This window comes from Podarcis cretensis (genome assembly GCF_951804945.1).
Source record: "Podarcis cretensis genome assembly, chromosome: 11".
Classification (NCBI taxonomy): Eukaryota; Metazoa; Chordata; class Lepidosauria; order Squamata; family Lacertidae; genus Podarcis; species Podarcis cretensis.
This window is the reverse complement of record NC_137180.1, coordinates 22,701,395-22,711,846: the sequence shown is the minus strand read 5'-3', so window position 1 is coordinate 22,711,846 and position 10,452 is coordinate 22,701,395. Positions and strand designations below refer to the sequence as shown.

General features: G+C 40.7%; 1 protein-coding gene across 5 annotated transcripts in view; it reads right to left on the bottom strand.

Annotated features, from left to right (window-relative positions):
- Positions 1-621: 621 nt before the first annotated feature.
- The window catches only part of MCC (MCC regulator of WNT signaling pathway), a 215,355-nt gene continuing 205,524 nt past the window's right edge, over positions 622-10,452 (bottom strand). For 4 of the 5 annotated variants that reach the window (XM_079995390.1, XM_079995391.1, XM_079995392.1 and 1 more), the window contains 2 exons: positions 7,844-7,966; positions 622-6,767 (listed from right to left, as the gene is read on the bottom strand). In XM_079995390.1, coding sequence (XP_079851516.1) covers positions 6,587-6,767; positions 7,844-7,966 — 304 coding nt within the window. In that variant the 3' untranslated portion in view covers positions 622-6,586. The remainder of the gene's footprint in view (positions 6,768-7,843; positions 7,967-10,452) is intronic. The other variant, XR_013843519.1, reaches the window with a different exon arrangement.

The window sequence follows — 10,452 nt, the reverse complement described above, 5'->3', positions numbered from 1 at the left end:
GACAATGGTTTTGTATAAATGTATGTGTGTCTGTGAGTTGCTTAGTGAAGTTTTGATTTATAGCTACTCTGTCTTGTTTTGTTTTTGGTGGCTCATGAAGTCTGTGGTTTCCGCTAGACTTGTATGCTATTGAAAGCTTTGTATTCAGTATCTGAGCTTGAGAAAGCAGAATTGAGGAGAAAGGAGCAGTTTTAACATTTAGCTGCACTTCAGTTAAGGTAGCCTTTAGGCTCAAATATTTGTGTGCTAAGGTTAGCAATTTGCTTTGCAGAATTGTAGTACTAAATACTGGTATACAGCTGTGGCAAAAATCCCTCTTGATTTTAGTTGAATTTTGGGGCTGTTTTGTATGGTTGGTTGCATGCAGGAAAAGCACAGCAGAATTTTGCAGAGTGGCCCATGGCTCATGTCAAGCTTTTGCTGTACAACCACATACTAGTGCTGGAGATTTATGAAAGGGTCCTTAGAGCAGCTTCTGACATGAAGCTTGGTGCTGCTGCTTCTCCCTGTTCCTTCCATTTCTGTCCCATCTGAAACGGAACTGTGAGTTGCAAATGTTCTGAGTCTGGCAGCTTGTGAGTTTTTCTTAGCCGGTCATGCAGAGGTTATGCATGTTCCTCCGCAGCCCAAGAAGTCTGAGCATAGCTGTTATAGTAGTTCTTAATTGTGAAACGTGCAATTCAGATGTTCTTGCTCACAGTTCCTTACACTAGAGTGCTTACATGTGACAATAATTTACTGTGCACTGTGAAGGCATCCTTACAGGAAAGTTAGCTATTACTGAAATCTTGGTATACTCTTTAAACATATGTAGCTATATCTTTTTCAACAAGGGAAAGATAAATAGGCTTAAAACCTTACTTTTTGCAGTAAGCACTGACTGATGCAATATGGCTTGTATGCATATATATTCAGCATGCATTTATGGTTGCTTTTATTTTTGATAAGAACAATGGAAAAAATAAACTCTTTAATTTGTTATTGTCAGGATCACAAAAATCCTAATGTCCTGCCTGGTTTTGAACTCTTCAACCAGTTTTTAAAATAAATATTTAATCTTTTTTGACAATGATCCAAGGAGCCACATGGCCCATTCTGTGCATTTGTGTATTTTAGTAGGCTTGGAACTGATTTCTCCCCTTCCACTCCCCTTTTTTTCCGTTTAAGCAGTAGCATTTTATGGTATATAACAAATACCTGCTTTTAAAATGGGAGAAGTAAAAAACAATCTTGTTGCGCTCTACAAAAGCAGTTCTTTGGATTCTTACTGCTGTGGTTTAAATAACATAATGAAACCTGTAACTGTGGTATAAACTATTAGAACTGTGCTTGGAAATGATGTGCAGGTTGCTGTTTGAAATGAGTTGAATGGACCAATGTTATTAAAAAGTGACATTTAATTTGTGTCATTAATGAAGCATTGATCACATCAAGAAAGGAATGTACATTTTACAATATATTTCTACAACTACAAATATTTTATATAAAGGATCAATGATGCTACCTTTCATAATGGCTGTAGCCACAGCATTCAACCACAGGCTTGTTCTTGCCCAAAACTGGTTTATTCTTTCAAGCTGAACAATTTTAATGAAACTAAATGTTCTCTGAAATAAATTTTCCTCTAACAGACTGAAAATGTGTGTTCAAACAGTAGGACTGTTCATTGCTATGTTTTGTGAAAAATGGCATTGCTACAGAAGGGTGTGCTTTTGATAGGAGGAGGTGTGCATTCGGCAATCACCTGACAACTTGTGTTATTTCAAAATACTTTAATGTACAGTGATTTGCAGCCTAGCTTTAAAGAAGAGATAGTAACAAGTCGTTCTTCATAATTTGTGAGAGGCGGAGAGCAGTGGGATAGGTATGTATTGCTTTATTTGTTATAGGCTAGGTAATATAGGTTACTTTTTCCCTAAGTTAACATGGTTTGAGATTGGTCTATTAAAAAAAGTACACTGTAAGGTGCTAAGTAAGCTAATGTGTTTATTTTTATGTTTATTGAGCAATTTGATTTTACTTATTACTGCTTTTATATTATAAAAATGCTTACTAGTAAGTTTTGGACTTCTGGATAACTTGTAAACTTGAAATGTGATTATTGTTCTGAACTGCAAAATACAGCTGGGTCATGCCTGCAATACTGATGTATAAAACATTGCAACTGGTGTTGTTGCCCCTAGGTATCAGTGTGAATTGTCAAGAGAAAGCATTTTTCTCAAAATTTGTGGAATTGCACTTGGAGCCCACAAAACAGAGCATAAAAGAATTGTCATGTGAGTTGTGTACATTCATCCATTTGCCATTAGAACAGTTAATTTTCATGTTTTCATATAAACAAATGGAAAGCTGTTTATTGTGCAAGCAGTGAGAAGGGTTCACACAATGATATATAAAATAAGAATCAGGAAAGCATTTTCCTGTCCAGAAGCAGTGACTCTAGAACCTTTGATAAAAAAGAGAAAAGGCCATGCCAGAAGGCATAATGATATTTGCATTAGAAATTTATTCAGAATATAAGAACATTTGTAAAAGTATTATAAATGCCTCTGTATAAATAAATGCAGTTTGTACAAGTCTATATCAAATAAAACAAAGTAGCTATTTTACAGCAGCTAAGGAACTAAAACTGTTGGGAAATCAATTAAAATTGTAGTTTTCCATGAAAAAATGCAAATATAAACAGCAAAGCAATACTGACATTTAATGCAAAATTATATGTTCTTTGTAAATAACTAACAGTACATTCAAGCTGGTGTAAAAGGTTTTTTTATACCTTAACCGGAAAATAACAGGTTTAGAACATGTTCCATGCAACATATGACAAACTCATCGACTTCTAGAAACCTGTTCTAATAATACAACTCAACGTGTCACATTTAGACGAAAAGGACTGAATAATTGACTAGATTTGTCATTAAAACAATCACTTCCATGTAACAATGGAATGGATAGTTCTGGAAGTTTTGTTTAGCATGACAGTACACAGCACCCACACACGTCAGGTCTGCCTGAGGTCTTGGGCACAGAGATGGTTTTTAAAACAGTTGCATAACTGAATTTTTGGTATTTCGTCTTGAGTGGCAGTGACAGATTTTTGCTTTCAACCTAAACACCTTGAACTGTATACTGGCAGTAGCCCGTGTCTGCTTTTTTAAATCATTCTAGCTTCCCTATGATGAAGTGACTGCTTGTTGAAGGAAGCATCTGATAGGCAGGAGAGCTGCTTCCCACCACAGAAACATACGAAAGCTTAAATTTAATAGACCACCCCTCCTGTGGAAGGTTCATAACATACTCACAAAAATGTTGTTCGAGAACTCATAAACTGCTGTTCCACACAAGTGCTTTAAAGTAACATTCTTGCAATATTGTACTAAAAAATAATGGATCTGTATTTTCCTGCCAATAACCTCTAACTTAAGTGTTTTGGTGGTGGGTGGGACGGTTTCCCACCACTTTGCCCCAACCAAGTACAGTTGTAGCTTGGTTTTCGAACAGAATCCGTTTCGGAAGCTGCATCGGATGTTCGGCTTCCAAAAAACATTCACAAACCGGAACACTCACTTCCGGGTTTGCGGCGTTCGAGAACCAGGTATGACTGTAATGAATTTTGGTAAAGCAGACAGTTCTGGTTATTGAAACACAGCTACACTCCCTTCCTGCAAGTGAAATTGGTGAGTACAGCACACATGCATGAATACAGTCAATCCTGCAAGAAGAATAGATCTGGTTTATCACAGCTATTGGTTAGTTAGATGTGAAGATTGTTAGCTGCCCATTTGCACCAGAAATCAAGAATTAAAACTTTTAAGATAGTGGGCAGGTATCTTACCTAATAACCGTGGCTCAAGCTCTGGGCATTTAACCAGAGTTAGTGCAGCAGTCTTAGTCCAATAAACAATTGGTACGTAGCACATTGGGGACAGATGTTTTACTTTAAAGCTGGAACTTGTAAAATAGGAAAGTAGTCTTATGAAAACCTAGAACATGCCCCAGTGAATTGGTGGGGGGACAAAGCTAAGAAAATCTTAAAGGGTGGGACAGAAGGGAGTATCGTTGCTCTTTTATATGTGCTCAAAGCCCTTGAAAAATCCATCAGGATTGATAGCAAAGAAACATCCTTCAGGACCGCAGAGGAATGTATACATTCTATAAATACCTGGTAAAGGTGCAGGTGGGAAGCACTACATGTATCTTCCAGGAGGCATTCAGGTCAGCTGAGCTGAACACCCCCATGAACCGCATAGCTTCTTTAATCAGAAAGGCTGGTTCTGTAAGATGTTTGAGCACTGAACATAAGAAAACTGGTTAGTGGGAGAGTTTAAAAAAGGTGGACAGAAAAAGTTTTGGGCTTCTTTGCAGATGATCTAAAGAAATACTTTTAAGAGTATTTCTTGATAGTCTGAAGACCTGAACTGGAATCCACCGAGATTCTATTGTTCCTGCACCATCAACTCACTTAACAGATCTGTTTCACAGAAGCTGTGGCCTGCATAGTCTTATTCAAGACAATACAGGTCACAGCTACCAACAAGCCTTGAAGATGTCACTGCTTATCCTTTAAACAGGCTAAGGTGAAGGAGTTGCTCCTAGGCCAGAAGGTCCAGTTTGGGTAGCAGTGGCCATAGCTGGAAGGTCTTTCCTCCTGGAGTTGGACAACCAAGGCCTCCTTGTGTTATACCTTGTCCTCTCCAAATCTTAATTTAGGATGGCATTAATTCATTTGGAGAAACACTAACATAGTCTGCTTGTAAACTGAATTTTGCTTAAGAAAGCCAATTAGGATGAAGGGCAAAAGATGACCAAAATTGTCCCCCTACTATACAGCTTGCCAAATGGATAGATGTGCTATACCGGAAAACAACAATGCAGCAGAAAGACAGACAACAAATCAGGTACAAATGAGAGTTAAACATGCATTACTTAACATTAATTTTCACATATTTGCCCTCTTCCTGTATGCTAAACCTTAAAAATACAGACAGACAAAACACCCCGTAGAGCAGTAGTGGCCAAAATTGACCCTCCAGCTGTTTTGGGACTACAATTCCCATCATCCCTGGCCAGTGGTCCTTTTAGCTAGGGATGATGGGAGCTGTAGTCCAAAAACAGCCGGAGGGCCAAGTTTGGCCACCACTGCTGTAGAGGCACCTGAACATTTCACCTCCTTAGTTTGAACAGGTAAAATACCACAACACAGAGGAGAGACTGCAGCAGAAATCCCAAAACCTGTCCAGAAAAGCACATATGATCAGCTACAGTGAAATTATGTGGAAGAACTTGGGACTGTTGGCTGCTTAGAGAATCAGTTGGGGGGACAGGACGTATAAAAGAGCAAGGCACCATAGAGTTGCTTGTGCCACGACTGAGACACTCCTCATTCCCAGAATGTTTGCCTAGACTCCCTCTTCCTGCCACCAATTAGTTATTGCTGCGTTTATGTCTAGAGAAGAACAGAGGCTAGAATATTAAAGATAGTTTTAAAAGTTATACAAGGAACTGACTAAGGCAACCTGCTGCACTCCCACTGATAACGATGGGTTTTACAGGGCCGAACTAGCATCATCATAACACGTGACTTCACCTAGCTTTTCAGGGAGCACCGCCCTACATTCATTTGATTAGGCACATTCCTTACAACCTAAACCATGTTCAGCCTCGGAACTTGATGATTTGATTATTCTGACACTGTACAGCAACTGCATCTACTTCCATTGGGAGGGGGGAATGTACAATTTTGTACCACCTCTACCTGGATCAGAAAAACAGTTGGATTGCCTGCTTTGATTCTGCCGGTATGTCTAGAAGAGAGATTGAAACGGCATAGCACCCTCCTGATAGATGGAGGGTGTCAGGCACTGGGTCAGCATATTCAAAGCTCCTTTGAATTGCCTCTTCCTTTTGAAATACTACTCCCCTTTTAAAATCTCACTTGGCAGCACTAGCTGCAACGCATGCAGAGCTGGTTGGCTCCAGTCTCCTGGAGAGGAATGAGTCACAATGCTGCTTCCTTAGATGTGTCTTGCAGGGCTATGGTAATGTTTGCTTGGGCTTAATCTGTGGCCAGAGGCCAGCTACAAATAAATGTCTGGCTCTCCCCTTAGTTAAGTGTCTGAGCATTTTTCTGGAGAGAAGGAGCTAGAGGGGAAGGGATAGAGAATTGCTACCCATTCAAATGAAAGCTGCCTGTCCCATGGCCTTTAAACATTCCCTCAAAAAATGCTCGGGACTCAAACGAACGTTCTTGATGCATAAGAACAGTAGAGTGTTCGTGACCATAACAATTTGGAGAAAGAAAAAGGGAAATTTTGTGAATAAAAAAACTACATAGAACCTTGATAAACGGATACATTAATCACCAGGCACTGTCTGACATGCAGAGCCATCCAAAGCCTCACTTAAATTTTTGGCTCCTCCAGATGGCTATATATTGCCAAAGTCCTAACTCCTCTTTTTGAGGCACTGACCTCCACCTTTCCCAGATCCGCCTGTGTGTTCACCACCCAAATGAGTCTTTCCAGGAGACTAATTTGCAACTCACATGGATTCTTTTCAAAATTAAAATAAAAATCTTCCCCTCTATTTAAAGTGACGTTTCATTGGTATGGGGCCTCGAGTTCTCCTCTTCCAGCAAGGCAATTCTTTGTTTGAGCATTCTCACTTGGGTCTCGTGCCTTTCAACCATCGCCATCATTTGGGATTCCAGTTTCTTCAGCTTGTTTTGATGCTTCTTCTTTGCTTTCTCATAGGCAGCCACAAGGTTACTGTTGTAAAACAAGCATCAACAGGTCATTCTGGGGTATTTCATGTGAGAATCTCAAATCCACATCTTAGATACAGATATCTTATTTTCTGGATAGCATCTTCCCCACTTCCAACCCCAGTTGCCCATGCAACTTTTATTAAGTGGGCAGACGATTGTACAGTTTTCATTGCTTCTGGAGGCATAGATGCAAAGCTGTTGTCTGCTTAAGAGTACAGTTAGTTGCTTTATTTGCATACTGCTTTCCTGTCAACTTTCACTCAAGGTGGTTCACAAGAAACACAAGTTTCAAACAACAACAACAACAACAACAACAACAACAACAATAATAATAATAATAATAATAATAATAATAATAATAATAATTTATTATTTATACCCCGCCCGTCTGGCTGGGTTTCCCCAGCCACTCTGGGCAGCTTCCAACTGAATATTAAAAAAATACAGTGTCAGACATTACAAACTTCCCTAACAGGGCCGCCTTCAGCTGTCTTTTAAAAGTAAAATAGTTGTTTATTGGCCTGACATCTGCTGGGAGGGCGTTCCACAGGGCAGGCGCCACTACTGAAATGGCCCTCTGCCTGGTTCCCTGTAACCTCACTTCTCACAGCGAGGGAACCACCAGAAGGCCCTCGGCGCTGGATCTCAGTGTCCGGGCTGAACGATCGGGGTGGAGACGCTTCTTCAGGTATACAGGGCCGAGGCCGTTTAGGGCCGTAAAGGTCAGCACCAACACTTTGAATTGTGCTCGGAAACGTACTGGGAGCCAATGAAGATCTTTCAGGACCAGTGTTATATGGTCTCGGAAGCCACTCCCAGTCACCAGTCTAGCTGCCACATTCTGGATTAATTGCAGTTTCAAAGGTAGCCCCACATAGAGCGCATTGCAGTAGTCCAAGCAAGAGATAACTAGAGCATGTACCACTCTGGCACCTAAATAGTTCCAGTTCAGTGTCACACATAATTCAGTTGAGATTCCTGCATGGACCAAATGACCCTCAGGAGTCCCTTTCCAACTACAATTCCATGATTCTAGTGTGTACTGCCATTTGGCCAGGGGTGGGTGAGATCCTTTACCTGTTTGCTCTTTTCAAGTCATTGACGAACTCTGCAGACTGCTGGTGCCGGATTTCACTGCTCTTTGTCAGTCTTTCTAAGGCACTCACCAACTCCTGCACTCTGCCTTTCAGCTTCTTTTCTCTGAAAAGCACAAAGCGCAATTATTTATCACTACACATTTATGCATGAAGGACGAGTAGACCCAGCGTGGTGTAGTGGTTGAAAGTGGAGGATTAGGATCAGGAAGGGGTAACCTTGGTCCAGATACAGACTCTCAACCGATATCCTCCATGGGGTGGTTGTGAAGATAAAATGGGGTGGGGTGGGAAGATCTGTGTATGGCACCTTGAGTTTTATAAACGAATAAATAGTTCAAAATCACTGGTAGGGAATGCATATACACAACTGGAAGTTGCTGCTGTTGTGTAACTCTTGGAGTCAAGAAGCCAAAAGGGTGCTTACTTCCCACACTTGTGTTAACCCTCCCAAGGGTTGATGTTGTGTAAAGGAGCCACCACACAGTTTTCTCCTGTGCGATCCAAGTCTTTGCACATTAGCCCTACAATACGAGAAGCTGCAGTAGCTGGGTCTAAAGTGAAGCACTCATAAGGTCTCTCCCTGTTAACAAGAGCCATTCCCAAGGTAAAAGCGTCTCAGATGTGATCAGTACAATCATGTCTATTTTGCTGTTCTGCAGAGACAAAAGGCACTTAAGAATTCTTTCTCATCGTTCTAGCTTTAACTTGTGTTTTCGTTGCACAATTAAGCTTGTGAAAGGTTGAAATTGGCATTCAGAGTAAGGGCTCTCATATGGTTTCTCTAAGATAAGGCAACCTCTGATTTTTGCAGAGGAGGAAATGGTTCTAAGCCTGGGAGCTACGAAAAGTATTCTCTTTCCCCTTGACAAGTGAGATCAGTGGCTTCCAGGCACTCAGCAACACTGCAGAAAGACTCTGAGAGACTGGTGCCACTTTGAAGCAGATGAGAAATGAAGTTTGTGCAGGCACAATCAACACGGCTTACTGCAACCTATAAAACAAGCCATTGGGGAGAGTTTAATTAGCGCATAGTCCTAGACTGGCCTGTAGGTGGCACTGTCCCACTATGTCAGGAAGTGTGACCAAACATGCTTTTTAAAGTAGAGAGTTCAGCAAAAAAATAAATAAATTTTTTTTTTGAAAAAAAAAGATGTGCTGGAAATGCACTTAAAATAGTCATCACTAGTCAACTTGCTAAACATATAGCTAGGGGAGTGGGCCTCAATTGGCGAGATAATAAATAGTAAGATAGACAAAGAGGCAGCTTTGTGTCATATGTGAAAAATATCTAAACAACTGAGTCCTAACAACCTGGGAGAAATTTCAGTTTCTTAAAACTGCGCATGGCAATCAAAACACATTTGGATGAATATTTGTGTCTCCTTAAGAGAGCTTTCTTTATGAGGAATAGCTAACCTGTTGATGAACAACAATACCAAATGGCCATGCTGGATGAGGTTAGTGAGAGTTTGAGTCCAACAATATTATCAGTTAGTGAGCTACAGTGGTGCCCCGCAAGACGAATGCCTCGCAAGACGAAAAACCCGCTAGACGAAAGGGTTTTCCGTTTTTCGAGGCGCTTCGCAAGACGAATTTCCCTATGGGCTTGCTTCGCAAGACGAAAACGTCTTGCGAGTTTTTCCCCTCCCCCCCCCTTTTCTAAGCCGCTAATAACCGCTAAGCCGCTAATAGGGATGCTTCGCAAGACGGAAAAACCGCTAGATGAAGAGACTCGTGGAACGAATTATTTTCGTCTTGCGAGGCACCACTGTATAAGATCTAATACCCTCAGGACCTGGGTTCCACTGATCTTAGAGTTCCTTTCTATAGAACGGAAGCTAGAAGATATACATGAAGCTGCAAAGAGTGCAAGTAGTCCCAAGATTTGCTGCTTTCTGATTCCCATTCAAATTTATTTTCATAATAATAGCTTTTTACCCAAACACATGGAATCAACAACATTGAATTTATTTTATAAAGTACCCTTTCCAGATCCAGAGAACAGCTGGTTTTTATATTTTCAAAAATCAGCCACTGGGAATCATCTTAGAACATCTTTGATATAACCTGGAAAATGCATAGCACTGAGGAGAGTTGCATAACATATGGAATTTGATACCTCTTCCCAGACTCTTAAGAATGCTACCTTTGCAGTCTTTATGCTTTTAAGACCAAGCTGGCTTTTTTACTTTCCCATCCCAGCTTTGCATAACGCTCCGCCTAAAGTGTCCTGGAGAACTTCAAAGATTGCTTGATGTTTTGTCTCTCTTTTTTTGTCGGCTTAATAAAGATATTTACCTACTGTGGATTTGGGGAACTATTTTTCCGGTAAACCACAAACCTGGATTAAAGGCAAATTGTTGCCTGCTTTGGAAAAAAGTGACTCACTCTGTAGCTCCCTATTGCAGCAACCAAATGTAATTTCGTGAGTGATGGACCTATCATTCCTTTCTGTGTAGTGACATGCAACATGGAAGAATAAGGCATTGTTCAACTATAATAATGCTGTTGAACAGACAAACCTGTGTTGTACTGCGTGAGTCAGGACTACTGAGCTCAGTATCTTGCTCTGACTGGCAGTGGCTCTCC